The sequence below is a fragment of the Argopecten irradians genome, chromosome 15, assembly GCF_041381155.1.
Source record: "Argopecten irradians isolate NY chromosome 15, Ai_NY, whole genome shotgun sequence".
Taxonomy (NCBI): Eukaryota; Metazoa; Mollusca; class Bivalvia; order Pectinida; family Pectinidae; genus Argopecten; species Argopecten irradians.
In genome coordinates, this window is record NC_091148.1 from 9,796,643 (window position 1) to 9,817,229 (window position 20,587).

At 36.4% G+C, this 20,587-nt stretch overlaps 1 protein-coding gene across 22 annotated transcripts in view; it reads left to right on the forward strand.

Moving 5' to 3' along the window:
• LOC138309051 (uncharacterized) overlaps positions 1–20,587 on the forward strand; it is a 115,523-nt gene that overhangs the window by 80,155 nt on the left and 14,781 nt on the right. For 5 of the 22 annotated variants that reach the window (XM_069250152.1, XM_069250153.1, XM_069250165.1 and 2 more), the window contains exons 8-22: positions 3,907–3,985; positions 4,494–4,677; positions 5,311–5,633; positions 6,333–6,485; positions 6,800–6,945; positions 8,156–8,254; positions 8,412–8,563; positions 9,481–9,811; positions 10,391–10,559; positions 12,768–12,821; positions 15,815–15,886; positions 17,152–17,181; positions 18,340–18,366; positions 19,879–20,013; positions 20,115–20,174. In XM_069250152.1, the coding sequence (XP_069106253.1) occupies positions 3,907–3,985; positions 4,494–4,677; positions 5,311–5,633; positions 6,333–6,485; positions 6,800–6,945; positions 8,156–8,254; positions 8,412–8,563; positions 9,481–9,811; positions 10,391–10,559; positions 12,768–12,821; positions 15,815–15,886; positions 17,152–17,181; positions 18,340–18,366; positions 19,879–20,013; positions 20,115–20,174 (2,014 nt within the window). Of the gene's footprint in view, positions 1–3,906; positions 3,986–4,493; positions 4,678–5,310; positions 5,634–6,332; positions 6,486–6,799; positions 6,946–8,155; positions 8,255–8,411; positions 8,564–9,480; positions 9,812–10,390; positions 10,560–11,868; positions 11,902–12,767; positions 12,822–15,814; positions 15,887–17,151; positions 17,182–18,339; positions 18,367–19,878; positions 20,014–20,114; positions 20,175–20,587 lie in introns of all 22 variants that reach the window. The other 17 variants (XM_069250159.1, XM_069250173.1, XM_069250154.1 and 14 more) reach the window with 16 other exon arrangements.

Here is a 20,587-nt window from a genome sequence, read left to right on the forward strand (position 1 = left end):
TGAAGTATGGGAGTGGGGATGAAGTATGGGGGTGGGGATGAAGTATGGGGAGTGGGGATGAAGTATGGGGGTGGGATGAAGTATGGGGGTTGGGGATGAAGTATGGGGGTGGGGATGAAGTATGGGGGTGGGGGATGAAGTATGGGGGTGGGGATGATGAAGTATGGGGGTGGGGATGAAGTATGGGGGTGGGGATGAAGTATGGGGGTGGGGATGAAGTATGGGGGTGGGGATGAAGTATGGGGGTGGGGATGAAGTATGGGGGTGGGGATGAAGTATGGGGGGGGATGAAGTATGGGGGGGGATGAAGTATGGGGGGTGGGATGAAGTATGGGGGTGGGGATGAAGTATGGGGGATGGGGATGAAGTATGGGGGTGGGGATGAAGTATGGGGGATGGGGATGAAGTATGGGGGATGGGGATGAAGTATGGGGGTGGGGATGAAGTATGGGGGTGGGGATGAAGTATGGGGTGGGGATGAAGTATGGGGGTGGGGATGAAGTATGGGGGATGGGGATGAAGTATGGGGGTGGGGATGAAGTATGGGGGTGGGGATGAAGTATGGGGGTGGGGATGAAGTATGGGGGTGGGGATGAAGTATGGGGTGGGGATGAAGTATGGGGGTGGGGATGAAGTATGGGGGTGTGGGGATGAAGTATGGGGGTGGGGATGAAGTATGGGGGTGGGGATGAAGTATATGGGGATGAGTATGGGGGTGGGGATGAAGTATGGGGGATGGGGATGAAGTATGGGGGATGGGGATGAAGTATGGGGTGGGATGAAGTATGGGGGTGTGGGGATGAAGTATGGGGGATGGGGATGAAGTATGGGGGTGGGGATGAAGTATGGGTGGGATGAAGTTGGGGGATGGGATAATGGGGGTGGGGAGTGAAGTATGGGGGTGGGGATGAAGTATGGGGGATGGGATGAAGTATGGGAGTGGGGATGAAGTATGGGGGTGGGGATGAAGTATGGGAGTGGGGATGAAGTATGGGGGTGGGGATGAAGTATGGGGGTGGGGATGAAGTATGGGGGTGGGGATGAAGTATGGGGGTGGGGATGAAGTATGGGGAGTGGGGATGAAGTATGGGGGTGTGGGGATGAAGTATGGGGATGGGGATGAAGTATGGGGGATGGGGATGAAGTATGGGGGTGGGGATGAAGTATGGGGAGTATGGGGATGAAGTATGGGATGGGGATGAAGTATGGGGGTGGGGATGAAGTATGGGGGTGGGGATGAAGTATGGGGGTGGGGATGAAGTATGGGGGTGGGGATGAAGTATGGGGGTGGGGATGAAGTATGGGGTGGGGATGATAGTATGGGGATGAAGTATGGGGATGGGGAAGTATGGGGGATGGGGATGAAGTATGGGGGATGGGGATGAAGTATGGGTGGGGATGAAGTATGGGGAAGTATGGGGATGGGATGAAGTATGGGTGGGATGAAGATGGGAGATGGGAAGTGGGATGAAGTATGAGTATGGGGTGGGATGAAGTATGGGGGTGGGGATGAAGTATGGGGGTGGGGATGAAGTATGGGGGGGATGAAGTATGGGGTGGGATGAAGTATGGGGGTGGGGATGAAGTATGGGGTGGGAGTTGGGAGTGGATGAAGTATGGGGTGGGGATGAAGTATGGGGGTGGGGATGAAGTATGGGGGAGTGGGGATGAAGTATGGGGTGATGGGATGAAAGTATGGGGGTGGGGAAGTATGGGGGGGGATGGGATGAAGTATGGGGGAAGTATGGTGGGATGAAGTATGGGGTGGGGATGAGGGGTGGGATGAAGTATGGGGGTGGGGATGAAGTATGGGGTATGGGGATGAAGTATGGGGGGGATGAAGTATGGGGGTGGGGATGAAGTATGGGGGTGGGGATGAAGTATGGGGTGGGGGAAGTATGGGGTGGGATGAAGTATGGGGGGTGGGGATGAAGTATGGGGGTGGGATGAGTATGGGGGTGGGGATGAAGTATGGGTGGGGATGAAGTATGGGGGTGGGGATGAAGTATGGGGGAAGTATGGGGTGGGGATGAAGTATGGGGTGGGGATGAAGTATGGGGTGGGGATGAAGTATGGGGTGGGATGATAGGTGGGATATGTAGGGGGGGGGATGAAGTATGGGGGTGGGGATGAAGTATGGGGGGTGGGGATGAAGTATGGGGGGGGAGATGGATAGTATGGGGATGGGGATGAAGTATGGGGGTGGGGATGAAGTATGGGTGGGGGAAGTATGGGGGGATGAAGTATGGGGGGATGGGGATGAAGTATGGGGGGATGGGAGTATGGGGGTGGGGATGAAGTATGGGGTGGGGATGAAGTATGGGGGTGGGGATGAAGAGTATGGGGGTGGGGATGAAGTATGGGGGGGATGAAGTATGGGGGTGGGATGAAGTATGGGGGTGGGGATGAAGTATGGGGGTGGATGAAGTATGGGGGATGGGATGAAGTATGGGGGTGGGGGATGAAGTATGGGGTGGGGATGAAGTATGGGGGTGGGGATGAAGTAGATGAAGTATGGGGGTGGGGATGAAGTATGGGGGTGGGGATGAGATGATAGTATGGGGGTGGGGATGAAGTATGGGGGTGGGGATGAAGTATGGGGGTGGGGATGAAGTATGGGGGGTGGGGATGAAGTATGGGAGTGGGGATGAAGTAGGGGGGTGGGGATGAAGTATGGGAGTGGGGATGAAGTATGGGGGTGGGGATGAAGTATGGGGGTGGGGATGAAGTATGGGGGTGGGGATGAAGTATGGGGGGTGGGGATGAAGTATGGGGGATGGGGATGAAGTATGGGGGATGGGGATGAAGTATGGGGGATGGGGATGAAGTATGGGGGATGGGATGAAGTATGGGGATGGGATGAAGTATGGGGTGGGGATGAAGTATGGGTGGGGATAAGTATGGGGGTGGGGATGAAGTATGGGGGGGTGTGGGATGAAGTATGGGGGTGGGGATGAAGTATGGGGGTTGGGGATGAAGTATGGGGATGAAGTGGGGGATGAAGTATGGGGGTGGGGATGAAGTATGGGGGTGGGGATGAAGTATGGGGGTGGGGATGAAGTATGGGGGGTGGGGATGAAGTATGGGGGGTGGGATGAAGTATGGGAGTGGGGATATGAAGTATGGGAGTGGGGATGAAGTGGGGTGGGGATGAAGTTGGGTGGGATGAAGTATGGGGGTTGGGGATGAAGTATGGGGATGGTATGGGGTGGGGATGAAGTATGGGGGGTGGGGATGAAGTATGGGGGTGGGGAAAGTGGGATGAGATGGGGGTGGGGATGAAGTATGGGGGTGGGGATGAAGTATGGGGGATGGGGATGAAGTATGGGGGATAAGATGGGGATGAAGTATGGGGAAGTGGGGATGAAGTATGGGGGATGGGGATGAAGTATGGGAGAAGTGTGGAATTAATGTAAAGTGGAACTGGGAGGTGAGGTTAGGATGGTCCGTGAGGGTGGGGATTCGGAAGTGTGGGGGTGGGGGTAGCGGTGGGAGTTTTGAGAGTGGAGGTAGGGAATGGGTGAATGAGGTAGGGGGAGGTAAGTGTCAGAATTTTACAGTATTTACTGTGTCCATCTTGTTTCCTCCTATCTTTCTTGTCCTGATACAATTTCATTCACACACTCACCCCCTGAAGACTCATTTAGACTCTTCTAAATCAAAGACTAGACCAGTCCATTATGAAACATCAGGGGTGAATAAATAAATAATTCATCCCTGAAGATTCATTTAAGCTCCTCTAAATCAAAGACTAGACCAGTCCATTATGAAATATCAGGGGTGAATAAGTAAATTATGGAGGTCAAATTGGGATATTTTCAGTTGAAAACAGTAAAACAACAAAAGATAAATATAAGAATTCTCATTGAAAAACAAAAATTCAGAAACAATATTTTTATGTTTCAGTTATTCACGCAATATTATGCACCTGCACTGCCCTTTACTGATGAGAGGAATTCCTTACTACGAGTTGGAGTGGCAAATGGTATGTTTGGCAGGTTCAGGGGAGACAACTCAAATAACATGTTGTATACAAATCAAAACTTTACAGATTGACCTCTAACTTATCTTTAGGACACCATAGTTGAAGTCTCTAGTTCTGTGTTTATCGTGCAGTTTTCGTACAAAAATCCAGGAATATCAATATATCAATAGAGTATCATGCTGTGTTATAATGACCTGTTCTTTTAGTGGTACATTGTACATGAAGGCAAGAATATTTTTTCAGGTATATTTAGATCTCCAGGGATAGTATGTCTTTCTCAAATTAAATAGGACATTGAGTGTATGTATATCCACATACTTTTTAGGGGATATTATGATTTTACAATTCCTATTTAAAATGCTGAAGGGAGCTCACAGATGAAATGATGCGACTGTCTATGTTTGTAAAATCATACAATTATCATCCCGAAAACATTAACGAGTCTATAAATGTATTTATTTAAACAAATCAATTAAATCAAGTCATTTATTATATTGATTAATTACAGAGTTTCCCTAATGAGGAAGACACATACTACCTGGCTCACTGTTACCCCTACACATTCACGGACCTCAAAGAGGACCTAGATTCACTACTCAATTCGCCGGAGCGTCGACAGTGGATACGACGCGAAGTTCTGTGTGAAACACGAGCTGGAAATAGCTGCTTCCTTGTCACTGTCACAAACTTTGGTACGCAAATTTCTGTTTCAAAATATAAATTTAATTAAGCTTATGATATCTCATTTTTAACGATTCTTTCTGAACTTTTTTCCACCTCATGGTACATTATGTGTGGGTATTGTCTTTTTTTTTCATACGCATACATTCTCAGGGTATATATAGTTTCCTTTTATTGATTCTATTTGAGTTGCTTGATAAATTCAGTCGCTTAATTGCATCACGCAAAGTTCATAAGTATATTAGACAATAAAAAAAAGTCAAATATTTACTTTTTTAAATCAAAAATTGGTTAACAAATACAGAAACCAGAAAGAAAAAATGTGAGGAAAGAAACAAAAATACAATCATTTTTGTTTTTAGGGATTCAAAGGGAGACAACTGCATGTTTATTTTTTCTGTAAAGATAATAACTCATTCACCCTTGAAATTTCATAATGGACTAGTCTAGTCTTTGATTTAGAAGAGTCTAAATGTACCTTCAGGGGTAAATAAATTCAGTTGATGGGAAGGACACAGTACTAGTGCTGCCAACTATATCCTGGCGTTGCTTAAACTACTAATGTTTACCCTTAATATATTTGTTGTGGCAGAGACTGTTGTAAATGCATGAGTATGTGATAAACACATTTCATCGTTTTACAGATAATTCCAAGGAAGAACAAGAATCTAAACAGGTGATTGTGGTAACGGCCCGAGTCCATCCTGGCGAATCTCAGGCCAGCTGGATGATGAAAGGTCTCCTCGATTATGTCACGGGTCCCGACCCTGGGGCGAAACAACTCCGAAACTCGTTTATATTCAAGGTCGTGCCAATGTTAAACCCGGACGGTGTGATAGTAGGAAACTACAGGTGCTCCCTCGCCGCCCGCGATTTAAATCGTAACTACAGACATCCGAGGAAGGAAAGTTTTCCGACGGTGTGGCACGTTAAGGCAATGATGGATAAAGTTCTAGAAAGGCATAATGTAAGTCCAGTAATTCATGTCAGATATGGTGAAAAGTTGACTCTCTGGTATATTAAGGGGAAGATATCTCTTTTATGGCTGAACTACCATGAAATGAGGAGAGGGGGCGCATAATGAAAACCAACATTTTTTTGTGGCTGCTAAATTTCGCGATTTCCATTTCAAAACAGGTACGAGAAGATAAATATTTGTGAATTTAAAAAATTGAATGTAAATTCCTATAATTACTGTAGATTTTTATTTGCAGAGATTTATAAAGTTCCAAAAATTGCTTTGATCGCGTAATTTGTGAAAGTGAATCTCTCTCAAAAGAAAGTTGGTATACAGTATAGTATTGTTCAAGTCTAACCTGTCCTATCCCATTCATATTTCATTTGGAGGCTGGGGAATGTGCATGTGTTGTAGAGATTTCTTGTTTCTTTGGCTTCTGAAATTTTCTTTGCCCAAGAGAATATATGACAGGTAATCCTGCTGGATCGTGTCAGGATCCCTGTTGAATTTAATATATCTTGGGTGTACATGTATTGTTTTCTTGAAAATTTCCAACCAAATTATCATTTCGAAATTTTTTTTTCTTTTACAACTGAGATCGTGTTGGGATCCTCACTGAATTTTCTCTTGGGAGTACATGTTTTGTTTTCTTGAAAATTTCCAATCAAATTATCATTTTGAAATATTTTTTTTCTTTACCGATTTTAGATATTGTTATACTGCGACCTGCACGGACACAGTCGGAAACATAATGTGTTTATGTACGGAAACAATACGTCCCAGGAGGGTGATAATACGACAACAGGTGCTGCCAAAGCTTTCCTTCAGGAAAGACTCTTCCCATGGATCATGTCACAGAAGGTAAGATCAGAGATCATGTCACAGTATATCTTCACTGTATATAACTTAGGTGTTTTTTGGCAGTATGCTTCGGTGAAGATAGCACTATAAATTGGGCAAAAGTGTCACTATCACAAAGAGACACAACACTGATATACTACAGTTTCCCTAAACACAAACAATGTATCACATCCAGAGAACCTGTCTAAAATTGTCTTTAGATGTTGATTGGACATTAGAAATATTAAAATCATAATTTAGGGTTGTATTTTGCCATGATAAAATTAAATATTTAAGTGACCTCTTGGTGTATATTTTTTTCATTTCTATTTCAGGCCCCTGAGAAGTTTTCTTTCCAGTCCTGTAAATTTCAGATCAAGCGTTGTAAGGAGGCAACAGGGAGAGTGGTGATGTGGAGACAAATGCATATCCTAAATAGTTTCACCCTTGAGGCCACCTTCAGCGGGACCATCCTCAACAAGTCAGTCTAAACAGTTATCTCCCTTATATTAATCAGTCAGTCCATAGTTATCTCCCTTATAGTGATTAGTCAGTCACTACTTATTTCCCTCACAGACTCCATCCTCAGCAAGTCAGTCAATGATTATCTCCCTTGTTATTGTCAGTCGGTTTATAATTATCTCCCTTCTAATGGTACGTCAGTCAATAGTTATCTCCCTTACAACTCCATCCTCGACAAGTCAGACAATATACTTATCTCCCTTGTTATTGTCAGTCGGTTTATAATTATCTCCCTTCTAATGGTACGTCAGTCAATAGTTATCTCCCTTACAACTCCATCCTCGACAAGTCAGACAATATACTTATCTCCCTTGTTATTGTCAGTCGGTTTACAATTATAATGGTTAGTCATTCAATAGTTATCTCCCTTACAACTCCATCCTCAACAAGTCGGTCAACAGTATACTTATCTCCCTTGTTATTGTCAGTCGGTTTATAATTATCTCCCTTATAATGGTTAGTCATTCAATAGTTATCTCCCTTACAACTCCATCCTCGACAAGTCAGACAATATACTTATCTCCCTTGTTATTGTCAGTCGGTTTACAATTATAATGGTTAGTCATTCAATAGTTATCTCCCTTACAACTCCATCCTCAACAAGTCGGTCAACAGTTATCTCCCTTGTTATCGTCAGATGGTTTATAATTATCTCCCTTACAACTCCATCCTCAACAAGTTGGTTGATAGTTATCTCCCTTGTTATCATCAGGTGGGCAATAAGTTATCTCCCTTACAAATGTGTCAATCATTCAATAGTTATCTCCCTTATAATGATCAGTCGACCAATAGTCATGTCTTTTACAACTCCATTATCAGTCAGTTCATTTATTATAAGTTATCTCTTTTATAATTATCTCCCTTACTATTACCTGTCAGTCAATGTTTTAGTTGTCTCCCTTTCAATTGTTTCCTTTATAATTATGTCAGTCGATTTATATTTATCACCAATATACTATAATTATCTCAACTGTATTATCAACCAGACCATTAATAGTTATCACCCTTATAAAAAATAATACCTGTTGATTATAATCCCCCCTCTTGTAATTATCTCCCTTTGATTTACTCTTCTGTTAAGTTTTTTTTTTCACTGCGGAGATATTCTTACTGAGAATAATGGTTCTTCTAAAATTTACTGTGATTAAATTCTAGAGATTTTTTTTTAGGTCTGAGCCGAGACACTTCAATGTTGCCGACTTTTTGGAGATGGGACGTGTTCTGTGTCAAACGGTGCTAGAATACCACATAACTCAGGAAAACAAAGCGTGAGTAAATAAAAGAAAAATAAACTCTTATTCTAAAATATAAATCCTATACTTTGTATAACTTTTGACGGTGATCAACATATAATTATGAGTTAACAGAACAATTTATGAATTGTCATGAATCTGTTGTTGGTAATTTTCATGAATTTGTTGGTAGTAAACAGACGGACATGGTGTTAGAACTGACGCGGTTCATCACACATCAGGTCCTGGAGCAGAAGGGCCTTGTCAATAGTCCAGTACGATTGCCACAACTCAAGGGCGTGCAACTCAACACATCTGACAAAATGATGTCAGCCGCAGAAAATGGTGAGTGTTACCATAACCACACTCTATTTGCATATTATAGAGTTATTCCTTACTAGTAGGTATTGATTGTGACGTCATGTGTTTGTGAGCGTAACAATATAATTTTTCGGAGAAAACGATGTGGATTTCACTCATGAAAAAATAATGTCAAAATGGGTTCCTACCAGCAAAAGAGGTAACTCTGTATTATTCAAAGACAGAAAACATATTGTTGGCAAATAAAAAAAAGCATATTTATACAACAAAAAATAATAACCTTTGGTCTTTTTGTCACATCTGTCGTGGCTGCAATGTATCTTTTCGTACAATTGAGTAAATAACAGGAAAAATGAAGAAAAGGGAGTGTTTCTTTTGTCAACTGTTCGTCAAAGTTCGATTATTTTCACTTGTCCAAATCATCAAACTGTTCAAAGTAAAGTACTTTGTTAAGCACATTCAATTTTGAGACAAATTAGAAACCAAGATGGCTGACAGTGGCCATCTTTGATTTTGATAATTGGTGTTTGTTATTTTAATTGGTTATAAGATGGACTGAAGGAATGTTTTCAAATTCCATATGTATCAAATCATTAATCCCTGAAAACACATTTAAACTCTTTAAACTAATTCAAAGGCTGGAAGAGTTCATTATGAATTTCCAGGGGTCAAAGGTTGTTGGAGTTAAAATCCATCTTTTATTATATAGATCATTTTGTGATGAACACAAAAAACTCCCTCATGAATCTCAATTTTAAACACCAAAATTTCCCTCTTTTCTCATAATGAGGTAAAAAACGGTATAAAGCTAGTATATTAATAATAATAAATAAAAGGCCAAAATAAATTCAATGTAAAATCAAAATCATTTCTATGGAATATATATTCAGCCACTAGAGGGCCTTTTTCAGTCCAAAATATTAAACCTCTTTTCTTTTCAGGACATTTGTCAGATTCCGGACTAGTTGGCTCGGAACCTAATCGTGAGATGTGCCATCCCCAGTTTGAAATGGGGTCAGACACGTTACGGGAAGCCATAGTTTCGTATTTAGAACAAGAAAAATCTGTGTCAAATGACGAAGTGAGAAAAGACAAAAAACAGAAAACAAATGGTGGTAGTAAAAAAGAGGACGCGGCAAAGACTCATAATTCTGCTAATCTCAGTCGAAAGGATGTGGATCACATGATTGAATCTGCGTCACTTAAAACCATGGATGGCTGCCTCAAAATTCTTGCCCAGTTAAATGTTCGTGAAGCAATACCAGATTCAGAGTATGTAACTATAATGATTTTGAGATTTTTTTGTAGGATGAAAAAAAAGTGCTTAAAAAAACTTCTTGATTTAATTGTCAAGAATTAAAGATGCTACACTGCTGACAAATGGTAATCTTTCTCTGTCAAAAACATGAGCAGACAAATTAGTACGGTTACTTTTCTTCAATACAAAAGCTTCTTACTTTACACCATTAGCACCATTGGAAAGTTTGAGCTTATTATTTAAGAGAAAAATATTTTGAATAATTAATTGTGTCCCCAAAAAACTCCATGGTACTATCCCCTATATGGAATGAAATAATGATTGCAAATGCTCCAAAAGAAAAATAGAAAGAAAAAAAATAACACATATTCCTCTTAAACAAATAATTGAGAGAACCAAAGATTTATCTTCAAACCAAGAGAGAAAATATACAATTTAAACAAGACAAATGTCTCTTTTTGTATATAGCTATTTTTTCCGTTTTGAGGATGATTGTTTGAAAATAGATGTCTTGTAGTTTGCCAACAAGTTTATGTAAAGTTCAAATTGAAGAAAACTGACATTCATACCTAAATGAATAACTTTTTTTTTAGTTCAAGTGACAGTGACAGTGAATCAGAACCGGAAATGAAAGCAGTGGACACGAAAGCCAAGAAGAAAAAACGGAAATCCCGAAAACAACGTGATAAGGAACAAAATGACCGGAAAGGAGGAGGTTCAGGAAGTTCCGACAAAAAGGAGGAACGGTCCAAGTCATTATCGGTGAGTCGGTGTCATATCAAAATCACATACAGTTTGTGTTGTTTTAAATATAAGCATGATTTTATTTATTATTTGTGTCTATATAAGCATTTATGATTGTGGTGCACATGTGTATATATTTTTACAAAAACAAGTATAGATTTGTTAAAAAAAATTAATAATAAAAAAGGAAACAAAAAAAATGGAGAAAAAATTTAACAGAATCAATGAATTAATAAATACAATAAGTAAGTAAATGAAGAAAGAAATGAAGAATGTCTGATTGGAAGAAACATAAGAAGTTTTATTTAAATTATTTAAATATATTTTGTATTGCTTGTATAATTGTTTCATATTTAGAAGAAAACAATTGAAGAAAGAAATAAGGAATGTATGATTGAAAGAAGGATAATTTTAAATATATTTGTATTAATTATTATTATTTCATATTTAGAACAAAAAATTCCTTGATCATATTGAAAATCACTATCTTTGTTTAGCTGCTAGTGGTTAAGTAGTTTACTTGTTGTATTTTTAATCAGAATACACTGTTTTCTTCTGTTGTTCTCTATGTCTGCAAAACTATTCTTGTAAAAAAAGCAGCATAATTTTATTTCCTACATGTTTTATCACATAATCATCCCGTTATCCAGTGAAGTTGTCCTTGTTTCATTTATTGTGTATATCTAAGTGTAATATAAAAATGCTGATTTAATTATCAATAGAATATGATAATACCCGAAATTATAACAATAAAATTATTTTTAAGAAATCCCTGAAAAAACGCAGCTTTATTTGATGAAATTTGTATTTACTGTTGTCCAATTTAAAACAGTAAATCATATTTCATTCAACTCATTTAAAAAGAAAATCCTTTATCTTGAAATTCATTTACAAAAGTAAATTATATATCATTAAACTCATTTAAAAAGAAAAATCATGTTATCTTGAAATTCATTTCCAAAGAAAATTATATATCATTAAAATCATTAAATAAGAAAATAATTTTTCTTGAAATTCATTTTCAAAGAAAATTATATATGATAAAATCATTAAATAAGAAAATAATTTTTCTTGAAATTCATTTACAAAGTAAATTACATATCATTAAACTCATTTAAAAAGAAAAGTAAACGAATCTCATTTAAGATCATAAATTACAGGGGGGGGGGGGATTAAGAAAAACTATGCAGAAAGATTTGATGTATATTACATTTTTTTAAATTAAAAAATTATAGAAATCATAAAGACAAATATTTAGCACATTGGTAGATATGTAAGTATACCCTCCATTTGCTACATGCTGATGAACAGCTACTTTATTCCCTAGCACCCAACATGTATCCAATGTCATAAAAACCTGGTAAGTGAATATGATGATATCACAGTAACCAAACAGTCGAAAGTAGAAGGCACCTATTTATATCTAATTTAAAGTTCATAATATATAATCATGTATATTTTAGCACAAAGAATATTTACACATAAATTTATATATTTATTTATATAGTTACTTACATCTTTGTAGACAAATATTATATTAGTAATTTTGCTTTTATCACTTTTCCTAAATACTAATATTCGTCCGGATTTAGAAAACAGTGTCCATAATATGATGTCATTTTGACTTTAAAAATGAGAACCGGTCAGACAATTTAACACATGTTGTCTTCAGTTAATCAAATTGGGACAATAATGTACATATATGAAGACATGCCCAGTTGTGTTGTAGTTTATTGTAAACCTTATTGGTAGATTTATAGTCAAATTAGGAAATAGAATTGTGGGGGAGGGGAGGGGGGTGGGGGGGGTGGAGGACAGTGTTACTCAACTTGTCCAGTCTTCTTGTTCCATTACCTTATGCCATACACATTCAATTATGTTTCAATGTCATTTGGTACAAAAAAAGGTCACATCTTCAATCTGAAATAATTAAAAAAAATAATGTTAATAAAATTGTTCATAAATTGTCACATGTATGTTCCATTTCAGGGAAAATATCAAAGGGAGATAATCATCTCTAACATTGGCAAATATCAAAGGGGGGATAATTATTATCAAAGAAAGATAACTCATGTAATATTATAACCTAACAGGTTGGTAAGGAGCGTCCTATAATTAGAGCCAATAAACTCTTAGCAACAGAACAGGTAAAACAACAGGAACGATAACAAAGGGGGATAATCATTATCAAAGGGAGATAACTCATGTTATGTTATAACCAAACAGGTCGGCAAGGAGCGTCCTATAATTAGAGCTTATAAGCTCTTAGCAACTGAACAGGTAAAAAACAAACTAACGAAGCACATTGGAAACCTCATCAGTAATTAGAGGCGCCACCTGGTGTGTTTCCATTCGTCACTTGTGTCCACAAGTGTTCCTGACAGTGTGTCACTAATCCAATGAGATCTCACATATAATCACATTACAGTCGTATTTAATCCCCATGAAAGGGCGGTTAAAGGATGTTCTAATTATAGATTTAAAAGTGTAGGATTCGTATTTCTGAACACTTTGCATTCTTAAAAGCAAGATTTGTGCTAATTTTCCTTTTCTCTCTAAAGAAAAATCAAATAAAAGTGGAAAATAATCAAATATTAATGTTAAATATTAATTAAAACTTCAATAGAAATATTTCAATATCAATGTCAATTATCTGTTACCTTTGATTGGCTGTTCTGCTGGGATGTGTATGTGGATTGTCTGGTAGGAATGTGGTTAATTCTAAGGTTGGGGGCTCGATATTTGAACCCTGTGCAATGAACTATTACCATGGTATTAGGGGACAGGTTGTGTGGACAAATGAAGGTACTCAAAACGAAATTTACAAGAAAATTAACATGTTAAATGGGATATAACCATAATACAATTAACAGGGCATTTTAATTTAAAAAATGCTAACATCTAGTGAGGATAATATTGCTCATTCTGATGCTCAAAAGGAAAATGCCAGACAAAGGCAATAACTCTGTCCTAAGGGCGATAACTCTTTTCAAAGGGTGATAACTCTGTCTTAAGGGTGACAGCTGTCAAAATTGCTGAAAAGTTAAGGTTCTCAATTGATTGTTTTGATATAACTTTAGCAGAAATGGCCTTTTATTATTAAATATTTCCTTAAACACTTTCTCTTAGTTCTGTCCTATGTCTGAAAAATGCCCCCAATACACACACCCACACTTCATACACACCACATACATAAGGGGGCTGTCCTTTTTATGACTTTGGCTGTTCATTTGACATTAATTAGTCTAACAAACAAACAAACAAAGCATGTAAACGTGTTATACTTCTGCAGGTGTTAAGCCTTCAGCATACAGTTGATGGAACAGTTATTTCTCTTTTTGCTGTATAATGTGACCAATAGGGGAGTGCTTTTCATTGTCTTTTGCAGTACACTTCATGTAGATAACACTATAGAATGGGCGGCAATATATTATAAAGAAAACTTACCATAAACTTCACGGTTGCTATCTCTCAAAACTTGCATGGACTCACTACAAACAAAACCTGTCTATAACGACCATCCTAGGGTAAGGGGAAATTTGTCTCTATAGCCAAGTGGTCTTTATACATAGGTCAGATTGTGTTGGAATTGTTCATTTAGGAACACTATGAAAGCAGTCTTAATAAGCAGGTGGTCTTTATACAGAGGTGTTCATAATAAGGAAGGCTTCACTTCATTTTTACATTGATCACTTGCATGGAAAGCATTTCAACTTAGTTTGCTCGTTTAAGCCATGCCAAAATGTGACTTGCATTAATCAGTATATGTAAACCATAAATAATGTTACCAAATACTATCATATGTATTAAACTATCACTTCATTAATATTCCATCTTTGCATATTACAGAGTTAGCTCCCTTGCGGGTAGGTACCAATTGTGACGTCATTATTCTGTGGGCACAATTAACGTCATTTTCTCCGAAAAGTATGATGTTACGCTCTCAAACATATGACGTCACAATCAATACTTGCCTGCAATGGCAGATAACTCTGTAATATGCAAATACTGAATTGCCATATTGTAGATGTGTGTTTGGTTAGAATGCACCATTAAATATGTTTGTTTATCCATGAAACCATTCTAATCGTTATAATGCTTCATTAAATATGTTTAAGTCCCCATGTAACCATTCTGATCATCTTTGTTTGTCTTCACATATATCCTGCATGATTCACTATGTTTCATATTTCTGTTTATAAAAAATCACTAAAAGCCAAAAACCAAAACTTCAAAACCGTAACACCCAGTGTAATGGTATTGAGTCAGAGCAACCCCTGGTTAAAGAGTTGTCAACATAGTTCATATTAATTTTCATTTGGCATGCCGTCTAGGAACATCATATTTGACCTGTTGCAGGCATTATTAAGAAATGCTTAAATGAATGACCTTTATCTTTATTCTTGAACATAGTACGTGTCATGCCAAATAAAATCCAGCAACGTTTTCGTAATAACCAATAGGGTTAGTCGCAAGATAGCAGATATGAATATGTAGGGATAAATGAGAGGCCTCCAAGTTTGTTAAATTAATTTTTACTTCGTTAGTTGTTTGACCTTATCTTTTCCTCCTTTACTGACCTCCACTCTTCTTCCATTCTCTTCGTATCCTTTACTTCTTCCGCCTCTCTTTGATATGTCCATCCAACACTTTCTTTCTGTACCTTCTTCCTCTTCCTTAACTTTTCTTTTATTCTTGACCTTCTGTCTTATTTCTCCTCCTTCTAATTCTTAATTTTCTTTCATTCTTTCTTTCTCCTTTAAATTTCTTCTATTGGATACTCTCCTAGCTTTTGTTTTACCCCTTCTTCGTCTCCTTTCTTTCCTTTCTTTTCGTTTTCTTTCCTTTGTCTCTTAATTCCTTTCTCGTCCTTTCTCGTCTGTGCCCTTCGTTTCGGTGACGCCTCTTCACATTCTCCACTATTTCGTCTTGCTTTCTTTTGTCCTTTTTAGTTGGCAAGTTTTATTGAACTTTTTAAACCTTTTAATTGAGTACAAATCAATACGTGGATAAATTTTAAGTTCCAAGTAAAACAAGGTCAAAATTTGGCAATCAATAATAAATAGTGTAAGAACAACAAAATTGGAGTTTAACTCGAGAGAAGCAAGTGCAGATTAGGTATCTTAACTCTCAGTGTAGGATTCTCCCATGTTTTTTTTTTTTTTACAAAATAGCACTTATTCACTTCGTTTGCTTTCATATTAATTTGCATGTTGTTATTTGCATTATTCATGATTTTGGCTTTTGACCTCTGACCCCATTTTAACCTACAGGCTTTGCCCACTATTACTTGTTCTGATGCACTTCACGACAACATGGGGCACTCTGTCAATCAAAAAAAGCAGGTAAGTTTAGCTTCACCTGAGAACACATAGTTTCGGTGTGACTCCCTTAAACAGATTTCCAATACTTACGATTTCGAACAGCCGCCATGTTTGACAGAAATAGGCTTACGTAATAGCAGAGTATCAACGAACAGAAACATGACCAAATCCATTAAGATATTTACATCACATCATTGTGAGTGTTATTTGTTATTTATTTACAGTCCAAGTTTATAGACAGTTTTAGTTATTCTAATCGATTGGTGATCATTTCCGTACTTCATTAGAGATCGATCGATACGCATAGGGTATATGTGGCTACATGGACCTAACTTTTACGTGCGACTTATTCACCAGTGCGACTTGCACGTGTACGAAAACGGGAAAAATCGTATGAAAGGCCTTTGCGACTTATACACAGGTGCGACTTATGATCCAGAAAATAAGCTAGATAATATGAATCTAAATAGTATTGTTCATTTTCCTCCCTAATTTACTTATTAGATAGACAACAATATTTTCAGCAAAAGTTAAGCGTGAGAGATTATTTTTGTAAATTGTGTAAAGGATATGAATGTAAATATTTAGATATTACGCATTTTCCTCCCTGTTTTATTTGTTAGTTAGACAGCTTTCAACTGTTCTCAGCAAAAGTTAAGCTTAAGATTATTTTTCATCTAGAATATACAGTATCGATATTTATACAGCATTTCTAAGGGAAAATAATGTTTGAAAATATTTAGTGAAACTATTCTATCACAGAAATGGCATTAGTATAGATTAAAAAGAGATAATTGATAATTTTATCAGTAGAAATCCTTTGATAAAGGATTAAAGGGAGATACTTTTTAGCTTTATGAATAAATGTCTTTAATCTAATAATTAAAGAGAGATTTATATGGCACATAGTGCATTCGTTAACAAATTCCTGGCTTTCTGTAAAGTAGCTTAACCCATATGTAAAGTCAAGGTAGTTATGGTAATCGATATCGTAAAGGCCAAAAAGGAATAAATTTGTGAGATAACACTAATCAAACTTAAGCAAATTGTCTATATTGTTAGTCATTTGTACATTTTCATAGCACCATGGCCGAATTGTCGTTCTAGCCCTCTGGGTTGGGAGTTACAAACCTACATATGACAAATCTGAGGTATCGACCGTGGGGCGAGGGTTCTTCTCTGGTACTCTTGCTTAATCCCTCACCTCCTAAACCTTGCACGCATGTAAATGACCATAACTAGTAATTCACACCAAATAAACCCAATCCAACTGACTTTTATTTCAGTTTGAACCTTTTAAATGCTCCAAATGTATGGTAAGCTTGAACCAACTCAAATGATTTGCATTTTGTAGATATTTTATCTCTTTATAAGAAGTAGCAATGAAAATATATATCAATCTTTTTATTGTTACTGACAAATATTTTGCACCTTTTCTTGCTTCCAATTAAACATCTCAAGTAACATTCTATATATACAGTATAAGATTATTATTTCACTATATTGATGACCTGTACGATAATAAACAAAGCTGGGATTATAATCTTTATCTTGATGAAAAAGTTATGAATTTTAGCTCATAATTGTAGCTTAAAATTGTAATAGAAAGCAGAAAGATGTTTTTAGTTATATTCATGAATTTAATAGGGTACATGCTTTGACATTTTAGACTGAAGACTGTATAATTATTATTACAAAAATATAAAGCAGAAAGACGTTTTTGTCATATGGCATTTTTAAGAATCAATACTGCATATTACAAAAATAGATACCCCCGGTAGTAGAAAGAAATCTTAAGTTATACATGTTCATTTGTATGAATGAATTAAACAGGGCAGATAATATGACATTTCAGGATCAAGCCTGCATGAATGTTTTATGAAAATAGAAAACATAAAGAAGTTTTAGTTATATGAATGCATTCTATAGGGCACATATGATATTATGGAGTTAAGACTGTATTTTACAAAAAATATAAAGCAGAAAGAAGTTTTAATTATATGAATGAATTAATGGAGGCACACGATAATATATTTTAGAATCAAGACTACTAGACTATATACCATGAAAATGTAATATTATAAACTTGTATCCTTACTTACCTTTCTGTTCGGTAACGTCGTATATAACCGTCATATATAACTATATATAACCTTCACCTCTATTAATATTATTAGCGTTATTATATACCATATCTGAAAATTTACTGTGACCATTTTGTAGAATGTTAAAATTGATAACCTTTCTGAATTCCTTTTGTTAAAATTGTCTAAGTTAAAATTATTGAATCGGAGCAATATTTGGATATTCACCTTTTTTGTTTCACCTTTTATTTTTATTTTATTTAATAATGATATAATTATTCTTAACACGTCTACTTTTTCATTAAATCTTTTTTTTTCAGTTTGAGATAAGATTTATCAGAAATTAAGTGTTCAAGTGTAATATTATTTATAATTTCATTCTATCTTCAGCCATCCATTTGCATACATAGACCTAAGGTTTGTTGGTTTCATAATGAATGTTAAATGTTGCACCACGTGTCGTAGAAGTGAGAAGTGAATTTGTCCCTATCTTTCCATCTAATATATTCTGTCTAATATAAATACTTTTCTGATAAATCAAATCGTAATTTTCTTTGTCACTTTAAATTTCAAGCTCAGAATAGTATATAACTACCTTCTTTATATCGGGTGAATTTTACAGGGGTTTTATTTTAGGAACATTCGCGGTTTTACTCAAATTTGGGAGTTTTAAACACCAGCAAAATATTTTAAGAGCTTTTCTATCATTGTGCACAAATACAAATTTTAGATTTTAAATGATTCAGCATGTACACCAACTGGCAACTCGTATTCTAGCCAAAATGTTTTCACTCTTTAAAGCAAGTATACTTTAAATTGACTGTAATAAACACATTACTAATGTTGACAATTAACTCATTCACCCCTGAAATTTCACAATGGACTGGTCTAGTCTTTGATTCAGAAGACTCTAAATGTGTTTTCGGGAGTGAATAAGTTTAAACTTAATTTATATGCAATTACCAAGAATTTTAAGCGATTGTTAAAATTTTGGGTCTTTCTATGAAAGACTAACAAGCATTGCCTCTAAGTAGTCGTTGACGTTGAACATAGTCAAATTAGTTTGGATTTCTAAGCTATTCTTTCTGACGTTTTAGTCATGCTCAAATAAATTACTTTCCTGCAACAGCATCATTACAATGTACCTATGTTTCAATATGATAGTCAATGTTTTAAAAGACACAAAAACCATCATCTGTGTATTTATGTTTAAAATGTTGAATTTGGAGTCTTTTTGTGATAAGTATTAAATTACATTTCAAAGGAAATTCCTAATTAATTTTGTTAAAACAACTACTAATGTTAATCTTTTAATGTTTTGAAAAATCATAATTAGAAAATTATGTTATCCGTTTTTGTCTGTAATAATACCTGCATCTTATTCTTGCCATCTTACTGCTCAAGTTTATTGCAAGAAACACATTGTTTACTTTTACGTTTTCACGCAATGTAGATTGTGTTTACACCAAGTATGTTGTGTGTGCACCAAGTGTAGTGAATGACACCATACGAAAATGTTACAATAGAATTACATACATTGGATAGTAAAGTAAGCACGATGAACTCGTACTCTACGTATATGTGCTGTGTCAGTTGTGTTTGAATGTCATTGAATGTTTGGCATCATAAAACAAGTTATTTACTTGTTCAGCTTTTAAAATGTTTCAAAAGTAAACAACTAGACCACATGTACTGTCAATGGCTTCAAAGTATTAATCTAGGTCACAGACACTATAAATAGATTCATTAAAATTAGATCACATATACATTGTACTAATAAAAAATTAAATCAAAACGTTACATATACTATCAAGAGACAAAGCAAAAAACTGAGGCATATGTTTTATTAATAAATCTGTCAAAATCTTTATAAATGGATTATGCTAGTTTTATTTCGTAAACGTTTATATTTGTTTATTTCTTTTATAGTCGAGTGCCAATCTAGAGAAATACATGCGAGCACAGAAGAAAGACGCGCCCCATTTCGTCAGCAAGTACGAGGGACGAAGAAATGGCGGAATACCTTGTTTCTCAGAAGAACGAAGTTTGGAAAGAGCAGCAAAGGTAGTTACAAATACAAATTGACACAAAATTTAATTCCGAATAAAACTGTTCAAGGAAATTTATTGAAGAAACAATTATAATTTGATACTTATTTTTCTCAGCGAATGGCAGAAATGAAGAAACGAACTGAAGAAGAAAAACGACGGGAGATGGCGTTCTTTGTAAGTATTTTCATGCATCACTACTGTACACACATTGTATATGTAAAGTAATTTATGATCTTTTATTAGAACTTACTCGTGCAGCAATAGAAAAGTCATATTGACATATTAACAATTGATTTCTGGTTTTAAAAGAATGTCTAAAAACGATATGTAATACAATATTTTTGTTTTTGTTTCATATGTTAATGCTGTTATTTAGAAATCCGTGTTTTATGAATTCAGAACTAAATTGTAACTCCGTAAAATTGCTATTTAAAAAAAATGGTATGATACTAAATACATTAAGTTAACATCCCTGAAACTTAGTAATGGACTGGTCCCATCTTTGATTTAGAAGACCCTAAATGCGCATTCAAGAATGAATGAATTAATATAAGATTTTCTTTATTTAAAAAAAAAAACGATAATAG